Below are 24,351 nucleotides of genomic sequence, written 5' to 3'. Positions count from 1 at the left end.
CATTGTAGGATAGAGGGTGGCAGAGGTTGATAAATCTAACAGTGAGAAGTGTGGTAGAAAAGGAAGTTTTTTCTTTCTGAAGATGCTATTCCTTTGCATTTCACTAAGAATCTTACAAAAAAATGGAAGTAGTCTCTGATAGGTAAAATATTAATTGTAGAATCAAAAAATGTTAAGGTTTGGAAGGGACCTTAAAGACAATCTAATTCCAACCTCTCCTGTCATGGGCAGGGATGCCTTCCACTAGATCAGGTTATTCAAGGCCTTATCCACCTGCCTTGAACACTTCCAGTCTTGGGGCATCCATGATATGCCTGGGCAATGTGTTCCATTTACTCACCAGCCTCGCAGTAAAGAATTGCTTCCTAATTATACACCAGTATTATTTTTCTTGTCCCTGCTTTAAAAGGTTGGTGTATATAGGAGGCTCTGTCTTATGATAGATTTGTTGCTCTTGGGGATGTTTTTGAAGTTGGGCTTTTTGGGAGTATTTTTTTAGGGGTATAAATAAGGTTTAAGAGTTAGTACTTTCTTGCTATTCTTCAGACAGATGAATTTTCTTGTAGTAATATGAAAGCAGCAGATTAGAAGCATGTTGCTACTGAATGTGTTCTTTGTCTTGCAAATGTTAAACTGTGCATCTGAGTATGAAGGTGGACAACCAGGTGAAGAAAACGAATGTGAAAAGAGAACTGGTTTTGAAACAAGTGCTGCCTATTAAGACCTGCAAACTCACTCCCTATATTCCTAACAGCTGCCGAGGTTTTTCCAGCTCTGCTCTGATAATGTGTGGGGAGTTAGGAAAGCCTGTGCTGAGTGCTTCATGGCAGTTTCTTGTGCAACATCACAGGAAGTCCGGAGGACAAAACTGTCAACTCTTTTTATTAATTTGATTAGTGATCCTTCACGATGGGTAAGAATTGCTTTTTTTTTTTTTTTTTTTTGAATAGCTGTCATATTTGAAGGATTTTACTGCTCCACGTAGAACTTCTTATGGGTGTGGATAATCTAACCTGTTCCATGCACCTCAAGCAAAATTATGCTTACACTGGTTAGTTCATTGATGGCTATAGAGAGTCCCTCACATTTTCACTGCAGCATGTAAGAAAAACTCTGTCAGTGGAGTAGCTTTTTTTAGCTACAGAATTGCCTGTGACTTAACATTGCTGGGAATCATTAACAGAACTGGAAAATTAATTATGATATACTTGTACTTCTTCAGGTTTCCTACTACCATGACATTTTTTGGGGGGGAGGGGTGGTGGAATTCGTGGTTGGTTTGGAGGTTGATTGGTTTTGGGTTTTGGATGTTGGTGCTGGGGAATTTTTTATTAATACAATTTTTATTGTTTCTTAAGTGATGGGGTTTTTGTTGGGGGGGAGTTGGGATTTTTTTGTTGTTGTTTGGGGAAGGCTTGGGTTGTTTTTTTGTTTGTTTGGGGTTTTTTATTATTTTTATAATTTTTATTATTTGTAAATCTTAAAGATTTACTCTAAACCTTAAGTTTGTTACTGAGCAGACTACTTCCAAGAGCCAAGGTTCATCTGCAGAGAAGCATGAGCCTGGGATCTTGGAAAGTCATGCAAATTGTGGTCCAAATAATAAAAATTGATATAGAGGATTGTTGAGAAGAGGAGAATAAATAATAAGAGAAAGAAGGAGCAAATGCACAGCAGAGGCAAATAGGAAAGGGAAAGAAATATGTTTATCATTAAAATTTCTGAAAGTGAAATGTCTGTTTACTGTACATTATTTTTTTCCTTTCAAGTTGTTAATGTTCTGATCTGAGCTCTCAAATTTACCTGCTTCGATTATCTAAACAGATTCTTCCTCCTTTGGTTATGGGGAATAATAAGCCTGTCAGTTTGGTTACCTGTGATTTTACTGGTTTCACTCTGCTTTTTCATTTTTCTTAAGATTTTTTTTAAACTTGGCAGTCTGTATACATCTGGCTGATTCTCTCCAGATAACTGAGCCTCTGCTCTTGATTTCCTTAGTAGGTTTATGGCCCTTTCAATTCCTAGTAGCAGGCATTTTTTGTTTTATAGGACAGCAAGATTTATATATATAATTTTGTTTTTTCACCTTGGACCCTTTCCACTAGGTTCGCCAAGCAGCTTTTCAGTCTCTGGGGCCTTTCATATCAACTTTTGCTAATCCATCCAGCAGTGGCCAGTACTTTAAAGAAGAAGATGGTAAAAATCCAGAAGATGGTGATTCTGCACAGGAAAACAGGTAAATTTGCTAAATCTACAAGTTATTTTTGCCTCCTTGTCCTTCTTCTGCATGAACTGCACCTTAGAAAAAACTAACTTTCCTGGATAAATTAAGTATTTGGTAAATGGAAAGATTTGGATCTTCTCATCTTTGTAGACCAGAATTAGGATTTTCTGTGGTGATAGAATTAGGATGTTCTGTGTTGAGATGGCTGACTTAATAGACAAGGCAGAGCAGTGTATACTGTGTACCTGGATTTTGATGTGGTGTCCTGTAAGATCTTTATGGAGAAGCTGCTGAAGTTTGGGTTGGATAAGGAGATAGTGAGGTGGGCTGAGGAGTGCCTGCCTGGCTGGGCCCACAGTCACTGGTCAGCAGCACACAGGTGAAGGTCACTAACTGATCATGTATGAGAGGAGCAGTATTGGGACTGGACCCAATAACATCCTCTTTAGTGATCTGAATGGTGGAGCAGGGTGCAGCCTCAGCAGGTCTGCTGGTGACACAGAACTGGGAGGGAGGAGTGGCTGCTTCACCCACAGGGTCATGCTGCCATCCAGAGGGAGACCTGGACACGCTGGAGAGAGTACAGGGAAGGGCCACAGAATGACACACTGTAGCATCTCTCCTGTCAGGATAGTCTAAGAGAGCTGGGACTTCAGACTGGAGAAGAGAGGGCTCACTGTTGGAGTCTTACCAATGTTCATAAATACTTGAGGGGAGAGTGAAAAGAGGATGAAGCTGGGCTCTCTTCAGTGAAGCCCAGTGGCAGGACCAGGGTCAATGACCACACCCCACACCAGGAGGTCCTCTCTGAACATCAAAACCCACTTTTTTTTTTTTTTTACTGTGAGGATGACTAAAGTAATTTAAAGTAAATTAAAGGTTGTCCATGGAGGCTGTGGAGTATCCATTCTCTGAAATACTCAAAACTTGTCTGGACACAAATCCTGGGCAGCTGGTTCTGGTTATCCCTACTTGAACAAGGAGGTTGGCCCAGGTGGCTTCTAGAGGTCCCTTTCAACCTTGACCCATCTGTAATTCTATGATTTCTGTTTTGTTATGGTGTAAGTAAATTTGCTTTGACAGATAACAAGTTGGCAGCAAGCGTGTGACTTTTCAAGAGCGTAACAAGTCTATTTTGGTTTTGTTAATGTCCATTTTCTTTGCCGCTCAACAGTGAACAAGTCAGGACCACAGAAGATGTCACAACAGATGAAGAGCACAGCAGGACAGAGGATCTGTCTTCACATAGTGATGGTAGTGATGATTTTGCAACGAAACTTGAAAATGTCATGGAAGATCAAATTACAGTGTCAAATAACTCCAAGGGGGAAAGTGATTTCCAGACTGAATCATCCTTCCATTGCACTTTGCCTTCAGAATCTTGTGGGGAAATGGCGGATGAGAACGAGCAAAGCTCTCACTGCTGTACGACAGATCTGCAGGAGGCTGGGCTGCATTCACAGGAAACCTCTCTTTCAGAGCAGGAATTATACAACTCTTTCCATTTCTGGAGGACTCCACTTCCTGAAATAGATATTGACTTTGAGCTTCAGCAGACTTCTGATGTAAAACTCGATAGAGAAATTCAGGAACTCACTATGCCAGTGTCTCCAAGCATTCCTATGGCAACAAGGAAAGAATTAGAAGAAATGATAGAAAATTTGGAACCCCATATAGATGATCCAGATGTTAAAGGTATGGTAAAGATACTGAAGCATTTTTAGTGTGATATGCATGTGTTGCTTCAGCAGTTTGGGCTTTAATATCTTAATTATTTTAAAAGTCAGAGGTACTGTTTTCTCCTGGTCCTCAAAGAGATTGAGGAAAATTGATAGTGAACTAAAAGGGAATTTGCATTTGTGTAAAGATGTTTAAAAGGAGTAAAATTCCTTTTATAAACTGAATGTGTATGCAGTTAGCAGTATAATGTTCTGACTGCCTGTTTTGACATTATAATCAAATAGATGGTTCAAAGGCATAAGCTGTTGATAAGCAAGTTTATTTCTAATTAGCATACATGCAAAATAAGGCAGATTAATAGGGTGGTTTTTAAATTATCACTGTGAACAATGGTTTCCTTTATACACAAAATCCATTTGATTTTGGATGAAATAGTCTCCTGTTTTTCTGCAAGGGCTTTGTTACTACAGTCACTTGTTGACAGCTGTAATGAGACAAGTTTGTTGGATCAGGCTGATAATTGATCCAAGCTGTGTTTTTGAAGTGAACACACATATTCTCCATTTTAACAGCTCTTGAAGAATGGAGAAGGGTTTCATAAGTACGATGAGGTGGTGTGGAGCAGCACTTCAGAGACACCTCCTGAGCTAAAAGGACTTGGCTCTTCTACACATATTTACTGGAAATAGCTTTTTTTTTGGTATTCATATGCTGAATAAATTCTAAGCACGTCGAGCTCAGGTGTCACAATTAGAAAGTCTGGAGATACCCCTAAGGAAGAGGCCATGTTATTTTGGAGATGAAGGATCTCTAGCGGGGAGGCATGCCTCAATACCAGAAAAAATATGAGGAAAACAAGGGGCAAGTTGGGGAAAAACATTTTAGGATAAACTGATACTGCTTTCAACTGGTTTTTATTGTTAGTAGGTTGATATGCTAATAACTTTTCTTAAATCCATTTTGTACTTAATCACTTGTGAAGTCAGCAGATAAAACTTTGCTTTAGGAGTGCTTTGGGCACTAAGGAAAGAGGTAAGAAAAAAATTTCACCCTTGCTAATGACTTCAGTCTTCATATAACCCATCTCTGAAGCCAACTGCAGAAGCTTGCACTGCTGTTAAGGTTTATTTTGTAAAACTGTTTTGTCTATGGTTAGAGAACATACCTTAACACATAAATTACAGTGGTTCATGTAAGCGTGTAGTTATACATCCAGAATTGTCCTGTGTTACAAGTTTGTTTATCATGTGTGTTCATGTCTTGTTTCAGAGCAGGTTTTTGGAATTCTTTTTGTTTGTTTGTTTGTTTGTAGTTCTCTTGCCAGTGTCAGGAGGTTTTCTGTAGAGTTGTTGACCAACATTTGTGCATTTCAGTAGAGGAAAACTGTTACTAGGTTGTCAATACCATGGGTTTCCCCACTCTGACTTGGTCAAGGCTGCGCAGTGAAGCCCCATGAAACACTCCTCCTAAATCTACTCTTCTTCCTCTTGCCTGTACTCTCATCATTTGGTCTAAACACTTGAAAAGCTGGAATTTAACAACATACCTGTTTCAATTTAGTACAAAGTGCAAGTAGTATTAATTTTGCATGCTTGTCTCACACACTGTGGCACACATAGAAGTGGTAGATATCCAGACTTTAGTCTCTGAGGAGCTGACTGAATGCCTGTCTTTTGAATCTTACACTTCCTAAATCGTGACAAAAGGTAGGCTTGCACTGGGGGTAATCTAGAAGATCAGAGCCCCGATTGTCTCTTTGCTTATAGCACTGAAACTCATATGATCTGAAACTGTTGTTACAAACTGATGGTATAAATATACAGTCAAAAACTTATCTTAATTTGTTTTCATAGAAATTTTATGAAACTACTTAATTTCACGGATTTGTCTCCAGTATACATGGCTTACAAATACATGCCAAACAGCCCTGGTCCCAGATAGTCCATAGGTCTTTCCCTGCCTGCACTTCCCCTCTCTGCAAAGCTGGCCATTATGTTTTTGAGTCTTGTAGTGTGAGTAGGCTTTGCTTTGACAGCAATGACTGTGCAAGCTAGGAGGGTTTTTTTTCCTCTCTTTATTTCTTTTTAAATCCCTGTGATCTTTTTCTTGCACTTATTTTCTTCATTGGCTTGCTGTCACCTAAGTCCTGGACTCCTGCTTCCATGCTGTGCTCCTGTCTTTATTGCTGCATTCCCAGCCAAGGGATGGGAGTGGAAGATGCTGTGTTCTCTGTGGTGGGTAAGTGGAGGCCTGCCATACTGGAGAGCTTCCATGGGTACACATCTTCTGGCTTCTCTAGCACATTGGCCAAGCATCCTGAAGGCATGACAAGATGAAGTGATGAAGTGTGGTTTGGGAATGAGACTGCGGTGTATGATGTTTTGCATGTGTCAATAAGATGAAGTTGTTCAGATGACCTTGTCTCTGACTGTACCTTGCCTCTCCATGCTTGACTGTGCAAATTCAGCAGCCTTCTCTTGACTCAGGTTTTTCATTGTTTGGTGTTTTTTTTCTTTCTTTAAAATGTTTTATTAATTTATGAAGAAGAGAAGAAAATGAATTCCTGTTGTGTGGAACCATAATGGCACAGGGTTTTTGAAGTTTCTTAAGATCACACTGAATTTTTATTATTTGACTCTGCAGAATATCTAGTGATGGTAATAAGGTGCTGTTCTTCACTGTTCAATCAGAGGAGATTGATGATTTATATTTTGCTGGTTGGTTTCAGAGCCAGTCCCTGATAGCTGAGGCAGATGTGGAGATTTGGTGTTGAAGTTCAACCAGCAGTGATTCTTTCTGAGTCAGAAAAATACAGTTTTGTTGGGGTGTTCTTAGTGGGTTTTTTTTTGCTGTTGTTGTTCCTTCCTTCCCCCCATCCTCTGCTTTGCACTCTTATGTTCATCCCTAGCAGCCACTCTGCTTTTGTACCCCTGTCCCCTCCTCTCCACATGTCTTCCACCCCGTATTTCCTTTTTTATTTTCATTTTTTTTCTTACTGGGTTTGGCATTCTTCTACTTCACATCTCATTTCACACTTCTATGTTGTATGAGTTGCTTCTCCCCTCACCTGCTTGCATCATTATAGCGGAAGTATTGAGAAAGAATAACTCAGTTTTTATCTGAGGAGTACCTGAGTGTGCCCTGCCAATGGGAAGAGTTGAAGGAAAGTCATCACCAGGTCATGCAGCCTAGATTATGGCATGTTCAGTGCATATCCCCATCTTCCAGATGTCTTGGATGCCAAACACTAAGGGTTTACTAACAGTAAACATACACACTGATCATGGTTAAGCAGTTTTGGTTTGGTGTTTTGTGTTGGTTTTGGTTTTTTTTGAGGGTGGTGGTATTGGTTTGTTTGGGGTTTTCTGCATTGCACCTCAGTAGAGCAGTTTCTGTTTTGAGCCTTAGATTTTGCTTCAAGGCATGGAGACTGATGAGAACTCCAGCAAAAACAATTTTTTAACAGAAATCCATAATAGTATAACCATCATAGAATATTTTTTTCCCTAATCTCATTCTCAAAAAAGGATGAACTGCTTCACCTGAATCTCACTCTTTACCTTGGGGCTTTCCTTCCAGAACTAGCTTATTGCCAGAGTGATAAATCTGAGTGCGTAATAGGTGGTTGAGCAGTCAGCAACTGAGATAGACAGCCTGTCTTCTCACAGGCAGACTGCTGGCTAGCAGGTCTACATGGGTTGTGCAAAGTGAAGCACTGGTATTGTAATCCCAGTAATGTTAAAAGTACCTTTCCAATCCACTGGCCAGACATCTGGAAGGTCTCAGACTGGGAGATGGGAACCTGCACGTTCCTGTGAAGTGTGCCAGCTTTTTAAAAATTACCACAGGGTCTTTTTTCAGGTCACATTTTTCCAGTTCCTTGAGGCTGTTGCTTTCTTCACTTCTTTCAGAGATTGCTTTTCTTTCCTCAGATGTTTTTATTTCTTTATTTTTCTTTCCACAGACACTTTTTTCAACTGGCTTTATCTTATATTCTATATAGAAAGGGCTAAATCATGTAATGTCAGCTTTCCTTAATATTATTTGGGGGAATAGAGGAAGCCTGATTTGCAGTCTACTGAGGCTAGCTGTGGCTTAAGCCAGTTATAGCTGCTTTGCCAGAATGAGACCTAACAAACCAATCCAAATGTGGGGTCTACTGATCCCATTCCTTTAAAAGAACTGTTTATAAGCTAGGTTACTGGCACTGCCTGCAATAAAAGTCTAAAATATGTTGTCAGTGGAACAGGTGAGGAGTAAGTGGAGAAGAAACTCTATTCTTGTGTTTCAGTTACTTCATCTCTATAACCATTATTGCAGCCCATAGCTTTTGCCTCTGAGTAAGAAGTGAGGGTAAGGAAGGTAGCTCCTTTAGAAAAAAGAAAGAAAAGAAAAAGAAAAAAAAATGGAACATCAATGTCTTCTTGTGAAACATCAGGAGAAACAGAAAACAACAGTAAGGTTTATTGAAAGGACAGAGACTCCTCAAAACCAGGAAATTCAGTAAGACCAGATAAAATGTGGTTTAGATTTTACAGACTGTACCAATTATTTTAGGATGCAGGTACAGTATCCAAGAGTAAATACTTTCTTGTTTAAAAATACATCTCACCTGAACCAAAAGGTGAAGAAAGAGTTAATTAATGGTCTAAGATCCAGTGAGCATTGACTTTATGTGAGCAATGCAGTTACCTGAGTTCTGTACTGTGTGCAAAACTGACCTTTACATTCCAGTTTTTACTTTTGGTAGTTGTGAAAGCTGGTTAGCCAGCAGATTCCCTTATTGAAGCATTTCTCTGTCCTTTATGAAATAGGAGCCTTATCCTTTATTTGAATTTCAAATTATTTTCTGAAAACCATGGCCTGTCTCATGTCAGTAGGAAATCTCTTCATGAGAGATGAGGAGCAGCAGCAATGCTTGGCTCTTCTTTCAGTTAGAACCTTATGATGTTTATGGACTTCAGGTCATCCACCTTTCAGTGAATGGCAGCACTGAAGTCACAAATAAGGATTGAAAGAAAGAAGGCACTTGCCAGTCAGTGAAATTCTTGGGAGTTTGGCTTCTCCATCATGCCTACATCTTGAGTTGTAGAATTGACAAGAAGCTGAGGAAATGCACATTTTTGTAATATTTCTTCTGGGCAGGCAGAAGAAACCAGCACAGGTGTTGTCTCCACCCTCTTAAAGCCACTAAGCAGGGGTGGTCCAGGTGTGCCGGCTGACAGCAGGGCATTGATCGGGAATGGGTCTGGGAAAATTCCCAATTACTGCTCTAGATACTTTTGTTGCTGGAAGTAATCTTTGGAGCTCTGTGTGGATTTTTCAGAAAATATATAAACAGTGTGGAAGCAGTATATATTTACCTAGTCAGGGTAAGCTTTCTGGACTTTTAAGTGAAGGTGAGAGAGATGCACATTTTTCATTGAGTTGTTGCTCATGAAAGAGGTCTTCAAGAAAAATGTCACCTTAATGTGCAGCAGAATAAAATTATTTTTAATTTTCTTGTTTGATTTCTCAAAATGAAAATAAGCCAAGCTTTTCTTGCCCTAGCATAGCCACCTATTTTGCCTGGTTTTGAGGGTGATTTATTTAATATTTAAGTTTTGGAGGTATTTATTGATCTTGATCTTTTTGATTCTCAAATAGTCTTAAAGGGTCTTAAAGTACATAAGTCAGTGAAGTAATACTTGAAAAGTAAGGTTATAGCAGTCTCTTATCTTAAAAATGGTAAAATTTATTATTTTTATAAATTTATATGTAAATTATATATTGTATATATTTACACTGTGGGTTTTATATGTTTTATAGTGGAAGTATTAGTATAATGTTGGTTATACTTTTTAGTTTTTAACAGTGTGTCTTTCCCGTTTCTTATTGAGAAATGCAGTAATACAGCAAGAATATCTTTGGGTTATTTTATCAGATATTGGACACAATTAGAGAGTTAGTATGGTGTATTGTAAAGGATTGTCTTTATTCCTGCTCATCAGACTCTACAGACAAACCAGTGAGACCACAGTGTGTTTTCCAGTTTTTGCTGGATTTTACTAAGGCTTCTGATATCAGATTTTGCTGAGTTAACAATTTTTGTTTCTTGTAACAGTTGCATTTCACATCTACAGATGAGTCCAACTTTCTTTGTTTAGTTCTTGTTAACAACCATATTCAAAAAGCTGGAGGGAGAAATTCAGAATTCTGTAGTTTAGTATGGCAGTATGGGATTAAAAACAAGCATATGGTTTGTCATGTAATTTCACAACGAATGTGTAAGAAACCTTGGAAGAGACAAAATCCATGAGGAGCAGACCTTTGGATGGCTGGGTAAATTTAATTAGTGAAGAGATTTTTCCTCCTTGCCTTCTTGGAAAAAAGTGGAGGAGGAGAGTGGCAGGATAGATTAATCTGCATTGAATTCTGTGTCACTTGCAGCTGAGATTGCCTCTGATAACTGATCTCAGGTCAGGCTATATCCAAGGAGCATTGCTCAACAAAGCTTTTTCTAATGGGCAGTAAACAGAGGATGGAAAGCATGAATAACAGAGTATGAAGTGCTAATGCCTTCTTTAATGAGTGAGAGAACATCAGACAGTACAACCTTCTTATTTGTTTGGAGGATCCAAGGAGGCTGAAGTCAGATCTGGCATCTTTCTATATAGATCTTGCTTTAGAGTTGCTTTTAAAATGTAAGAATTTAATGAACATATATAGACGGAGAAACAGCCTCTCAGAACTGAAATGCTTTGTGCATTCCTAAACCTGTTCTCAATCTTTATTTGAATTACTTTGTCCCTCTTTCTCTTAATCTCACCTCCCATAAATGGCCCAGTCTGTAAGTTAATATTCATGGGCTGTTCTGCCCCCCAAAAAAGCATTTGCACCATTAATATTTACTAAAATTGTTAAAGAACCGATCCTGCTATAACAGTAGTCTCCTTATTCCTCTTGGGTTATGGGATTTGTTTGTTTATTTTAGCTTTAGGTAGAAATTTCACTGAACTGTGGTTTGGTTGAGTACCCTAGGAAAAGATAGGGGTGTTAATCTAGCACTTATTTGGTCTCTAGTTTGGGATTTACCAACAGCTAATGATCTTGAGTTGGTACCTTTCCTGTGGTCTTTCCTGCTGTCATTCAGTTAATTAGTCTCTGTCTAAAAGCTGATCTGTGGAGTTGCTGAAAGTGTTTTTTTGCAGTTTAGCCTCTCATGTATTTCTCTTTCATGTACTGCAGCACAAGTGGAGGTGTTGTCTGCTGCACTCAGAGCATCCAGTTTGGATCCACAAGAAGTGACAATGGCTAGTGTTGGCAAGGGAACAGATTCACAGACTGAACTAACCATCAATGACCAGCAAAGTTTTAAGCCTATACTGGGTGATATTGTGCCTTTAATTGGTGACACTGTTGAGGTAAGAAGGAGTTTTGTACTTTTATTTTTTTCCCATTATGTTTTCCAGGGCTCCAGTAACAGAGCTGTAATTCGCATTCATGTGAGGGTTGCAAACAAATGCTTTCTACTTTTGGCAGGTGTGGTATTCCCTTTTGTTGGATGGTATTGAAGTACTAGCTACTAAAATAAAATGAGTTGTGTTGGGTGTCTTTGTTTTGCCAGTTCTGTGCTTGTCCATCTAAATTCTTGAAGCTGTTTCTGTTAAAATCTCTGTTGTGACTGTTACATTTGAAGATGTTTAAATGATCCGACATTTTATTAATGTGAAATTGCCTTGCTTAAAACAGAGCCCCTGCTGATGATGAGTGAATCTTCTTCTCCAGTGTCCCTCCCTGAATCTGGAAAAGGAGATACTTTGCTCCCTTTGCTCTCTGTTGAATTGATTTATTGTGGTTTGCTGGTCTGCATCAGAGAAGTTCAGGACCTGCAATTGGGATGTTGTGTGGATTGCTGAAAGAGAGAGTTATTCTAGCAATCAGGAACATCTTGAAGTTTTTTGCACTTACTTCTTCAGTCCTGTCCCTATTCCCTGCCTGACTGTAGTTCTGGCATTTGATACTCTTTTCTGTTTGTTGCTGCGTCAGGCCAAACCCACTGCATTCACTGCACTTAATGCCACAAGCTCAGATTGTATTAAATGCTGTTGCTGTTGCAGAAAGCAATGGATCCAAAATAGGCTCCATAAAACCAGAGCAAGTGATTTGTTGAATCATACTACTGAAATTGTGTTTTCCACAATTTCATCTGAACATCTTTGAAATGTCTAGAAGTTAATATCAGTTCAGTGCAAACATTTTCATCCTTCTTTAGTTAGGGCAGTGTTTCTTGATGACATTTAATTAACTTTTTCTCTAAGCTGTTGGATTACCAAAAACGTATGAGGAGTTCAGGAATGTGACATTTACTTGGATACTGCTGATTATACACAATCCTAATTTAACTCTACAAAAGTGGTTTGTTTCAAAAACGCCAGCTTGCCCCCAATTCCTTTATGTCAGACTCAATATGCTCTTTTTATTATAGGATCTTTTCTTTCTAATGCTAACCTAAAATGTCACCATACATTTATCTTCCATTCTTAAGAATTTTGGGGGTTGGTGAGGGTGTTCAGAGGGACCTGTCCTGCTTTTTATGTTTTTGTATACAGAGTATAGTGCTGATAGAAAATTTAAGAACCAGTCATATAGCTGGTATATGTTGATTTAGCATCTTTCAGCTTTATGCTTTAAAAGGATGCTCTTAATCTGTCAGTTCTTGTTTGTTACTGGCACTGAGTCAAGTCCTCGTTTTACAAGCGAGTGGATATTATAGAGGTGACCTAGAATTCTGGCAATCAAGCTGTGATCAAGCTGTTGAGCAGGTAGCCTGTTGCCCCTAGCAGTGAAGAGACCTGATTTTCACAGGTGGTTGTTCAGGTTTTTTAGTTTCATGGGGGTTCTGTTGTTGTGGTGATTTTTTTTCTTTTTGTCTTTTCTTGGGTTTTTTAAGTCTCAGCATAGCAGAGTGTCAGTGGGTGCTATGATACTTTGTGGTACTAGACATTTGAGAGAAATCAAACTCTCCAGCATTTTGTATTTGAATGCAGCCTGCACAGTTGTGCACCTAGATTACTAAGCAAAACCACAGTTTGCTTTTCCTTTGGCAACTGTATTGGCTCATGAAGGAGTTAATGCTGTATGTTAAAGAGAGATTCTCTATTCAAATGAAAATAAATGGTGTAACAGAATGGACCAGTAAGATTTTTGGGACGTGATGAAGCGTGCTTGTTGAGGGTAGTGTTTATTTTTTCTCAAGAGGCACTTGTTTTTATTTTCTTTAGGTTGTATGTTCTCTGTAAGGGAATGGGTACTGGAGTCTGTTTTTATTTGGCGGTAGAGGGAGAAAGGAAACTGGGCTAAAACGTTCCGACTCCTGTCTGGCTCTCTCTAAGAATAGGATGGATTCCAGGAGGAGATGGACCCCTGACACTGGCCTCTTCTTTGTTTGGGCCAGTTGCCCTGTCAGGAAACACCAGCACCACCTGTCCTGGTGTGCAACCCTTGACACAGAGCAGAGATCCTGGTAGCACAACCCTTGGAGCTCTTGTTACACAGCCAAGGGAAGCTTTTGCATTTGGTACACAAGAAGCTTTCAGGCTAAACCCTCTGAATTTTCATATCCAGGCTCTCTGCAATGCTCAGTTTGGTGTGTGCATGGAAGAAGTACAGATGGAATTTTCAGGGATAGAGATACTGCATAACCTAAATACTGATTGATGGCTGTCGTTCTTCTCTACTGAAGCTCTTCCTCTCTGGAATGCATATTTGACTTTAAAAGTGGCTGGGTAAAAGCATTCCCATCTGTGACACCCTCCATTATATTCAGTTGTTTGACTTAGTTCAATCCATAAAGTATGATTTTTTTAAGCTTAAGCTTTTGTAACTGAGGTAGCAGGGAATGTAAGATGGAGTCCTTTCATTTTTATTGTAACAGAATGGATGACTAACCTCTGGGTCCCATGCAAACTGGCAATTCATGGAAAGCACTGTGGCTAGAGTGTGCTGACTGCCTCAGAATTCCTTGATTTGCAAGACATCAAAGCTGGTGACTGGCAATGCTGCAAGTAATCTCTTTTTCAAGGGGAAAAAATCCCCAAACAAACAAAAGGCTGAAAAAGAGTGAAGGAGGAATTGACTGTCAAACTAAAAATCCTGCAGAGATAGTTTACAGAGCCTCCGGAGGTTTTATAGTTGGAGCTGTGTGCTGCTGGATACATTTAGTTACGGAGTTGCTTGCAAAGCTGTTCTTTCCTTGGCTCTTTACTACCTTCTTGCTACTGCTTCCTGAGCCTGGCAGGTGACATGGACTGCTGTGCCAGAGATAAGCAATTGTCTCACAGCTCTGCCTGTTCTTTATCACCTGTAATTATACCTCAGCAGCTAAAATTACAGCCCAGTGCTCAGATGAAAGCAGCTCATGGAAAAGGAAAAAGCAACTGTCTGAAGTCAAACCATGGAAGACAGATTGTATCCTGGAGGCTTTTTCTTGAAGAAGTTTGTAGTTTGCTGGAAAATTCTCATTGTCAAAACGATCTGAACAGCTGGTGGAAGTAGGCATATTCTTGTTGTTTGTGTTGATCCTAGGAGCTCCCCCTGTAGCATATATGAATAGATAGATACCTTGGCTCAAATCTAGCAAAAATGTCTTTGTCCTGTTGTACCACACAGCAGCCTGATCTGCTTTTCAGATATTCATCACGTACTGCTTTAAATTCATGGTTTTTTACACAAAGCCCATTGTATTTGGGGAGCTGCACTTGTAACCAAAGCCTCGGTGCTGCACCCCCCAGCAACACAGTTCATTGCAGCCCATCACACCTCTGCCACTGTTCTCAAATAGCATCTCAGCCCTTATCCTCAAGGCCCAGATGTCTAGCCAGGGTGCTAAAATGATTGCTGAAAATTATTTTAATAGGACTGCTGAGAGATGTGATGACTCTTGCCAGCAGCTGAGACCAAGTAGGACTCAGTTTTATAAGGTGAGACTTATCCAGAGAAGATTATAGAATTATCACCCCCAGGAAAGCTACAACAGCATGAGTCTCATCAGATTCTACTCTTCAGTGTGAGGGTGGCTTTGTTTTGACCTTTTTCTAGCACAAATCCAAAGCAACAAATCCAGCAAAATCATCTACAGGTGTTTTCTCATTTTCCATTTGGGGAGAAGCAATGGGACCCATATGTTGGTTATATTAATGCAGTCTCAAAGGTACTCCTCTCCTGTGATTCTCATTCCATAAGAACCAAAATGGAGCAGAGTAAGAGGAGCTTCTGTTTGAAATTGAAAGCAGATTTATCTTGTAGAGCTTTTGATTTTGGGCTGCAGCAAAATTGTATTTGATATTAAAACATGTATTCCTTTAATCTAAGAAATAGACTCAGAGGCAAGGAAGGCACTTCTTGATGTTGGTACTTATTTTGTGTTTAATCTTAGAGTGTGTTTTGTTTGACCTTTTATTTTCTTTTTTTTCACAGAGTATGGATTCTACACTTCACTATATTCATAATGATTCAGATTTGAGTACCAACAGTAGTTTCAGCCCTGAAGAAGAAAGAAAATCCAAAGTACAGGTAAATGACAGCGACTTCTGGTTTTCTTATATGTTGCAGATAAGTGAAAATTTTCTAATGTATACGGGGATTTCCTTTATCCCCTTTTTCATTCAGTCATTTCTGACATAATATAGTTTCTATTAAATACCTTTTAATTAAGTAGTTTTAAAATACTCCTTGTTTCCAGCATTAATGGCTTCATTTAACAGTTGCTGTTACATTTATGCATGAGAGATGACAATATTATTTTGACATGAGATAACAGTTGTCATAGATCTTCAGGCTCTGTTTCATTTGGTTTATTTTTCTATAGAAACCACGCTGGGAATTAGGTTATTGAGGAAACAGGATGTTTTTTTAATTGCATGTTTTGAGAGAAAGCACCCCCACCCCTTGATAGCTTTTTGCAGAATGGTTTTGAGAGCATTTCATTAAGCTAGAACTGCCTCTGGTATTTTTTCCAAAAGGAATTGAATGTTAGCTGTTCCATAGTCCAGGATTACATTGCCACTGTGTATCAGTGTGATTCCTTGAGTGGAAACCTCAGCCCTCGCTTGTTCTTAGTAGAGCTGTGTTAGGAAAATGCTCTTGTGCACCCCTTAACAGAGTCAGTCCCTGGCACAGCTGAAGCAAAGGCAGTAGTGATGTTGGCGCAAAGAGATTTTCAGAGAATTTTGGTTCAGTGCTTTAAGTCCTCAGTGGACAGAAGGATTGGTCTTCACCAGAGATCTCTTTGTCACTGGAGAAGCCTCTTCTTCCCTATTGACTGTTCAAGGAGTTTGGAAGCAATACTGAACACATTGTACTCTGCTCCCTCCCCTTCCCTGCCTCCCCAAGGCATTTTAATTTAGTTTTCTTCACCTTCTCAAGATTTTGAGAGATTTAGGAAAGGTTTTTTTCAGCAAGTCGCATAATTTGTTGTTCCTCCTGTCTTTATGGATGACATAAAATGGCCAATTTGCAACTCACGTGAGCCTGAATATTTGCAGAAAGGTAGAATGCAGTCTTTCCATTTCCTGGACTCCCTAAGAAGACTGATCCACTTGCTTCTCTCTTATGTTGGTCTGTATATTTTGAGATAGCCCCCAGTCATGTTATTGTTTCTTTGGAGCCTTTTGGTGGAACTTTGCAGATAGAAAAGGGTTGTGCCTTTATTAAGACATTGTAATTAAATAATACTTTATAGTTGTGGGGAAAAAAAAGTGGGAAAAAAGGGTGCCCTGGAATTACAGTGAGCCTTATGAGGAGTAAGTGAAAACAGTGTGGCTGCTCTGCCTTTCTCTTGCTGCAGGATGTTGTACCTCAGGCCTTGCTGGATCAGTATTTGTCCATGACTGATCCGTCCCGCGCACAAACAGTCGACACTGAGATTGCCAAGCACTGCGCCTACAGCCTGCCCGGCGTGGCACTGACCCTGGGCAGGCAGAACTGGCACTGCTTGAAAGACACCTACGAGACTCTGGCATCTGACATGCAGGTGAGCTGGAGCAGTGGACACTCTGAAATCCTGTGATGTGGCAAAGACTGGTTGGAACTTCTGTAGTGATTTGTCTTGTTTAATGGATGGTGGACTGCTTTGCTTTGTACAGCCTTCCGTTGCTGGTGTTATCCTATAAGGAATGAAGGCATAGTGGTTGTTTCAGAGGAAGCAGGGGGTGTGTGGTGCTCAGGTAGTAGAGAAATGGGCTGGTTAGAGTGGGAGATGGATCTCCAGTAGGACAGTGAGGAGAGATTTTCCATTTCTGTGCATGCTTGAGATCTTATGGCAGTGTCTGGGAGTCTCCTAGGTTTGAGAATTTGGGCCGTGCTGCTGTGTGAGCAGACATGCCCCTGCAGGCATGGCTGGAGCTCAGTGAGTCAGCCTCACACCAGGCCTTGGTGCCACATGCAGTTAGTCATACAGGAATAACATGGTTATCACCATGCAGCAGCACTGCTGCTTTAGAAACAAATCCTGGAAATAGCAGCATTTTCCTTGTTGTCAGGTGGTAAGGAGCCTTTTGCATTTTGCTGTCGGTTTACAGTTGTTTCCCAGACCTCCTCTGTTTCCTTTTTTGGAGATGCTCTTTTTGTTTTTTAAAATATTCTCAGACTGTTTCACCTCTCTTGAACTTGCTGCTTGCTCTGTCAGAGCAGCAGTTCTCAGTGATGCATAGTGTAATTTTATACATGGCTATTGCTCATGTTTTCCAGGCTCCTTTACAGCCATTAAAAAAAACCATCTAATAAATTTAAAACATAAGTAAAAACAAATTACCCTGTGTTCAGAAGTGTCCAGTATTTATCACCAGTCTAATCTGAATTAAGATTGGATCACCAAACCAGGGCAAAGGAACACTGCCCATGCTAATTGGAAGGTGCTGGCTGAAGAATAAACACTCTTTTATTTTTAAAATACTTACTTGAAATAATTACTCAAATTAAACAATGTGCCTTCAATTTAGAGTGTTTGAAAACTCCGTTGGTCCTTGGACTGCTGGGCACTAAGTGTGGAAGAAACTTTACCTATTATGGAAGCCATAATGTCCCAGCTGAAATATTATGGGATATGTATCTTACTCATTTAATATTAAAAACAGAACAAGAGAGTGAGAGCACGAAACTAATTTATGCAAAAGAATTTAAAGCAAAAAGTAATGTGTGCAAGAGCACTGATGTCAGGAATACTATTTTGCTTCCTGGCACCTGGAAGATTAAAATATTTTGATGACTTATATTTGGATAGTTCCCTGATATTCAGGTGGAAGAAATGATACTTTGTCTTCTCTTCCGTTTTCCTTTGTTTGTTTTTTTTTTAATTTAAAATTTCCAGTGTAATTTTTAGTTGTTACATGAGACACACTGTAGAGATATTTGTAAGTAGTGGAATTTGCTGGGAGTCTAGCTCGGATACCGACCCTCAGGTTCAATGGAGCACTTTGGATCAATCACACTGATTTATTTATGTTGCAGTGGAAGGTTCGGCGGACGCTGGCGTTTTCTATCCATGAACTTGCTGTCATCCTTGGAGACCAGCTTACAGCTGGAGATTTGGTTCCTGTCTTCAATGGCTTTTTGAAGGACCTAGATGAAGTGAGGATAGGTGTGCTTAAGCACCTGCATGACTTCCTGAAGGTATGTCTTTGTTCTGCTCTGGTCAAGTGAAGTAATAGATTTTGCTTCATTTCTTTGCATGCACCTGCTTTTTAGCATAACACCCATGTAACTCTGGGAATCTCTGCAGATATCTGTTGAATACTGGAATATATGTTGCAGGAGATCTGTGTTGCTTCTACTTTTTTTTCTCTGAAGAACTTTGTTCATGTTTATTCAGTATATGAATGGGTTGGGGGGTTTTGTTTCTTTGAGGGGTCTGATCTGCCTACACAACTTACTTGTCAAATTTCTGTAGAAGTTTCACTGTAACTGCCTCATTTCTGAAGCTGAGGGACAGAAATTCTAAAACTATCTTTTCTGTTTACGCCTCCTTTCTCAGAGAAAAAAAGGAGAGACTCATCACATTTTCCTTTCAGTAGTGGCCCGTGTGATTTTACAGTCTTAAGCATTACAGGGTTTAGTCCAGGAAAGCAACACTATTGCTAAAGATTTAAGGTTTTTTAAAATAAAAAAGTGTTTCATTAGTTACATTTAAAGCTCTTGTTCTACCTGCTGATTGTAGCCTGCAGTTCTTTATGTAAGTTTGTATTTACTGTTACAGCTTCTTCATGTTGACAAAAGACGGGAGTATCTTTATCAGCTTCAGGAATTCCTGGTGACTGATAACAGCAGGAACTGGCGTTTCCGTGCTGAGCTGGCTGAGTATGTGGTTTTCTGAATTATTTTTTTTATTGTTGTGGATATTTAAAAATGCGAAAATCGGATAATAGATGTTTTGCAGTGATATTCTTAATTTCATTTTTGATTAGTAGATGGTCCTTCTCCTCTACATATCCCCCTTGCTTAAAAATTCATATTAGTTGTATTGTCATTTTGTGAATAAGTGGCAGTTTAATATTTGCAAGAGACCCACAGTCAAGCTGATGGCACAGAAAAACAGAAGATTTTGTGCTTCCCAGTAACTTCATTATGGCCACATTGCATATTGGTAACTATTGCCATATAAATGATGGTACTCAGTAAGCTGCATTTTTTCTTACTGTGATGTACTCTCTTTGGTTCTTCTTCCATCTTGTAGGCAGCTGATTTTGCTTCTGGACCTGTACAGTGCCAGGGACATCTATGACTACCTGCGACCTATTGCTTTCAGCCTCTGTGCAGACAAGGTGTCCTCTGTCCGCTGGATCTCCTACAAGCTGGTAAAGCAATCTAAATCAATTTAGGATGTCAGATTTCTGAGTGGTGGTGGTTAGGAGTCATTTTTGTATTTACTTTTTTTTTTTGTTCTCATTTCTTCAAGGTTAGTGAAATGGTAAAAAAGCTGTACATGGCTTCAACACCAACGTTCGTGGTAGACCTCATGAATGAACTTGTTGAAAAGTTCTGTAGATGCCACAAATGGTCTGGTCGGCAGACTTTTGTCTTTATTTGCCAGGTGAAATGTCTTCATTTATATTCTGGGGGTATTGGGGAGGTTGGTTTGTTTGTTATTTGTTTGTTTTTGTTTGGGGGGTGGTGGTGATCTGAACTAAGGAGACTGGAACTCTCCAGCTGTCTACTGACACTATACTGGTGAATATTTGAGAACTTTGTTTCCAAGAGAATAATTTCCTGGCTGTTTTTTTTCTCTATTTCTCCATAGATGAACTTGAATGCATCATTAGCTCAGCTTATTAGCACCATGTCATCAAATCTGATATTGAATATAAAGCACAAGTGTAGCAAAATAATCTCTGAGTTGGGAAGCTGCTTTGTTTGCTCAGCATGAAGTGAGATTTGTATAATAAATTTTAGAAATCAAGTAGGTGCTGCCTGTACCTCTTTAGCCAGCTTGGTCAAAGCCGATGCATTCTTAACAAAACAAACAGGAGTTGAAACTAGCTGAGATCCCAAGGAAATGGCCAAATTTGGAGGTGTAGCAGAGATGCAGACTGGGAGCCACCATGGCTGCTGCCCAGGTGGACAGTTCTTTTAAGTGTTTGGAGAAATGTGAGCTTTGAGCTTATTTAGAGAAATATGTTCTGGTATAAGAGATGTTCGTTGAGATGAACCATCTTTCTCTCAATATAGTATCTAGTTTAAACAAAGACTAAATTAACTGTGAGAAGGATTGAAAAGGTTGTCTGCTTTTCTCACCTGTTTTCAAGTTGGTACAATGATTAAAAAAAAAAGCAGGGGAAAAGGGGAGTTCCAGATTTCATATAAAATAAAGCAGGCTTCTAAATGAGCCTGTATTTTCTTAACTCTAGTGTGTTTGATTGTGTCTGAGTTTGTGCTAGAAAGTGCTGTACTGTATGTTAAAACTTTGTGGGCATTACCTACTGCATAGGTGCCATGAAGGTAATAAGATCTGTTAGCTCTGATTTTGTGTTGAGATTTCATCCTCTCTGTGCTGAAATTTAATGAAATGGCCTCTGTGTTCCTGCCAGACTGTCATTGAAGATGACTGCCTGCCCATGGACCAGTTTGCTGAGCATCTGTTGCCACACTTACTACACTTGGCATCTGACAAGGTTCCAAATGTTCGAGTCCTGCTCGCAAAAACATTGAAGCAAACCCTTTTGGAGAAAGGTAAGTGGCAGAAGGAGTTGCAATGGGCTGACTGCAGGGTTTTTTTGTCCCTCAGTTTTCCTTAATTCAGCTGGGAAAGAAGAAACACCATCAGATGTGGGTTGCTTTTACCATCTCTTTGGTGTGAGATGTTGCCTTGGCTGACATAAAGCCATGACCGTGTTGTGATATCCGAACTGCTGTTGTGTAATGCTGAGGAAATGAGTTCTTGCTTATGTGCCAGCCTGTTCTTTTGGTTTTTTTAACTCATTTTCCATGAGTGAGCTACTTCATAAAGGTGCCATCAGAAAGCACAAGTGAGCAACTAGCAACTCTGATGTTGTTAAACAGTGCCCTTTGTCTAGTTAAAAAAACAAAGTTGATGTTCCGTGTAATAAGAATAAGAAAGAAAAAAAATATAAAAATGCAAACCAGCATTTGTTTTCCCACTGGGGGAGATGATGTTGTTTGGGCTTTATATTTTATGGCAGCAGTGGGAAGAAAGCTTCTCTGGATTCTCTTCAGGGAAATAAGACATGCAGATCTCAAACTGCAGACTGTGCTTAGGAAGGCATCTCTGCACATCACAGGTGCCAGAGGAGTCAGCAGTTCTTGGAGTCCAAAGCACTGTAATGGAAAACAGCATTAGAAGTATTGGGCTATTTTGTAAAACAGCAGAGTGCCCATGCTTGGAATACTTCATCCACTTCTGGTCACTCCCACTCTCAGCACCGTGCAGTGGCTTGAGGACTGCCAAGGATGCCAGCAGAGAGGGCACTGGGATGTTGGGAGCTGCCTTGTGCATGCTGACTCTGAGGAAGCATATGGAGACAGTTGAGATGGATCAGCTAATGGGCAGTGGTTTATCCTCTGTTAACTGTGCCAAGGATGTCACTGTTTCCCTGCTCTCGTGTGGCTTTGGTGTTTTTGTGTCCCCCACGTGGATGTGGCACCTCCATTCTGCATTGCCACTACGTAAGCTTAAGGCACAGGTAGTCTGTGCTTCACAGGTGTTCTGTGTATGATTAGGCAGGGTGGATAGATCGGGAAAGGCAGATTTAGAAAATCAATTCAGGAGTTTTTAAACTTCAGATTTGAACTAATTTTCCTGTGAGCCATTGGTAGTTACACTGCTTTTATGCACCTTTTATTCTGTTGTTCATCAAAACTGTCAAATGCTGGAACTTCTTCCACTCTTATTTCATGTTATCTTAGCTCTGTCTGATAATTACTTGGCAAGGCTGGCAGGGAAATGGAGTGGCACAGCCATGGGTTGATGGTATCTTTCCTCTGTCACAAATACGAGCACTCTTATCTGGAGTTGCTTCCAGGCTTTTCCTTTTTCTTTGGCCATAGAGTTTGTCACCCTGTTATACTGAAGGGCTGTAGAAATCCTGTACTTGAACAGCATCATTAGAGCAACTGTGCTGTGAAACATGGAATGATTTTTTTAAAAGTGAATTCATAGATACATTTGGAAGTGTCTTGTGTGCCTTCTCAGATGGACTGTAAGAGTGCACTGTCCTCTGAAATTTTGTATCTCACAGGATACCCTGAGGTTAGCATTGAAGAATCTGCTGTCCTTTCTTCCCCTAAGTTTTGTGCATTTTCTCTTACAGAGTATTTCCTGAATTCTGCCAACTCTCACCAAGAAGCTGTGGAACAAACAATTATGGCTCTTCAAATGGATGGTGACAGTGATGTCAAGTATTTTGCAAGCATCCACCCTGCCAGTACCAAAATTGCAGATGATGCCATGAGCACTGCTTCATCAACTTACTAAGTTCTGAATGTTGCTATAATTAAAAAAAAAATTGAGCTATCCTCAAATGCTTCTAAAATGGTTGATTTAGAGCAACCTCTTTGGAAGGAGGGATTTCTTGCCAGATTTACAGGTGGATGTTATCTAAACCTGATAACCAGGGATTTTAAGTCAAGGCAAAGTAAGCATACCTGTGTCAGCTTGACTTTAGAAAACACTGCTCAGAGGATTATTTTTGCCACCGAAGCCTTAAATCTTCTGTCTTCCTGAACAAATGAAACTTGAATTGGCAGATCATTTTCATTGTAGAAAGGATGTGATGATTTCCAGAGACCTGCATTGTTTCTCCTGAGGAGTTAACTTAGCAAGTATTTTCTGTAGCAGCTGTTAGGCGGGATGGCCAGAGAGGTGAGTTTGTACAGGGACTGAGACCTCCAGTATTAGCCTAAAGTTTTTATCAGTCAAGGACTTGATTTGTGTGCAGCTGGGCACACCCTTAAGTGGGAATAGCTTTGATGTTTGTAAATGGAAAAAGTAGAAATTTGGATTTCTCTTAAGGGCTCAGTGCTAACACTAAACTAGAATCTGATTTTAATCCTTAAATGCAGCATATTGCTGTACCCATTAGCAGAAAACTTTGCTGAGTACCTGTGTCCTAATTATTTTCATGCTGGTCATGACCTAAAGGAAATTTATTAGCACATGTACTTTAAGTCAGGTATTTTTAACTTGATCATGATCAGCTCTGAAGGTGCAACTTTTTTCTTCACATACTGTACATATCTGTGAGCCTCCTTGGAGTGCTGCAGTCTTTAATCATGTTGTTTAAAAGCTGTTGTGATACAAGTTGTTCTCTACTTGTCCAAATAAAATTTATTAATAAGATTGAAAGAAATCTTGTGACCTTTTTAAGACATTAAAAAAACAAGTTTGAAATTTAAGTGGAGTTTTTCTTTCAGTTTTCTACACTTTGGTGGCTATTTCAGGGGCAAGGGGTTTGCTTAATGACCATGAAGAATTCTGCATTTTGAGATGGAATATGCTGCAGCACAGATTTACTTTGACTATGTTGTTGAGGTTTTGCTGGATTCTTCCAAATGTCCCTTTTGTTTGGGAACCTGTTGCTTCCAGTGTGAAATGACATCTTGGCTGGAAGTAAGTCTGAACACCACCTCAGTCAGATTTACAGAAAACTGTGAGTTCAAACTGCCCTTAACCTGCCTACAATCCATTGACTGCTTTCCTTTCCTCTCATTTAAAATTACTGATCCAGTATCTTTTGTGTGTCTTCCAGGGACAACTTCCTTAAATCACCTTTATTCCAGCCTGAGGAATCCAAAGTGTGTGAAGTTTTTTTTCCCTGAGGAGATAGAAATGGCTGTGGCAGCTTATCTTTGATGTATTTTAGCAGAACATTTTCACTTATCAGTCTGGTACCTGATGCCCTGGCAGCTGAGCCTTAGGGGGATATCTTTTTTTCATCTCCTGTTTTTTGGGAAAATAG

At 39.7% G+C, this 24,351-nt stretch overlaps 1 protein-coding gene across 10 annotated transcripts in view; it reads left to right on the top strand.

Annotated features, from left to right (window-relative positions):
• Nucleotides 1-23,788, top strand: part of PPP4R1 (protein phosphatase 4 regulatory subunit 1) — a 64,522-nt gene extending 40,734 nt beyond the window's left edge. For all 10 annotated transcript variants that reach the window (XM_056483337.1, XM_056483336.1, XM_056483333.1 and 7 more), the window contains 12 exons: nucleotides 755-913; nucleotides 2,106-2,236; nucleotides 3,399-3,919; nucleotides 11,132-11,307; nucleotides 15,362-15,457; nucleotides 16,731-16,916; nucleotides 18,392-18,553; nucleotides 19,137-19,237; nucleotides 19,614-19,734; nucleotides 19,836-19,970; nucleotides 20,965-21,106; nucleotides 22,705-23,788. In XM_056483337.1, the coding sequence (XP_056339312.1) occupies nucleotides 755-913; nucleotides 2,106-2,236; nucleotides 3,399-3,919; nucleotides 11,132-11,307; nucleotides 15,362-15,457; nucleotides 16,731-16,916; nucleotides 18,392-18,553; nucleotides 19,137-19,237; nucleotides 19,614-19,734; nucleotides 19,836-19,970; nucleotides 20,965-21,106; nucleotides 22,705-22,868 (2,094 nt within the window). In that variant the 3' untranslated portion in view covers nucleotides 22,869-23,788. The remainder of the gene's footprint in view (nucleotides 1-754; nucleotides 914-2,105; nucleotides 2,237-3,398; nucleotides 3,920-11,131; nucleotides 11,308-15,361; nucleotides 15,458-16,730; nucleotides 16,917-18,391; nucleotides 18,554-19,136; nucleotides 19,238-19,613; nucleotides 19,735-19,835; nucleotides 19,971-20,964; nucleotides 21,107-22,704) is intronic.
• The last annotated feature ends 563 nt before the right edge of the window (nucleotides 23,789-24,351 follow it).

Source organism: Oenanthe melanoleuca, chromosome 2 (genome assembly GCF_029582105.1).
Source record: "Oenanthe melanoleuca isolate GR-GAL-2019-014 chromosome 2, OMel1.0, whole genome shotgun sequence".
Lineage (NCBI taxonomy): Eukaryota > Metazoa > Chordata > Aves > Passeriformes > Muscicapidae > Oenanthe > Oenanthe melanoleuca.
The sequence above is the reverse complement of the archived record's forward strand: the minus strand, read 5'-3'. Positions and strand labels throughout refer to the sequence as shown.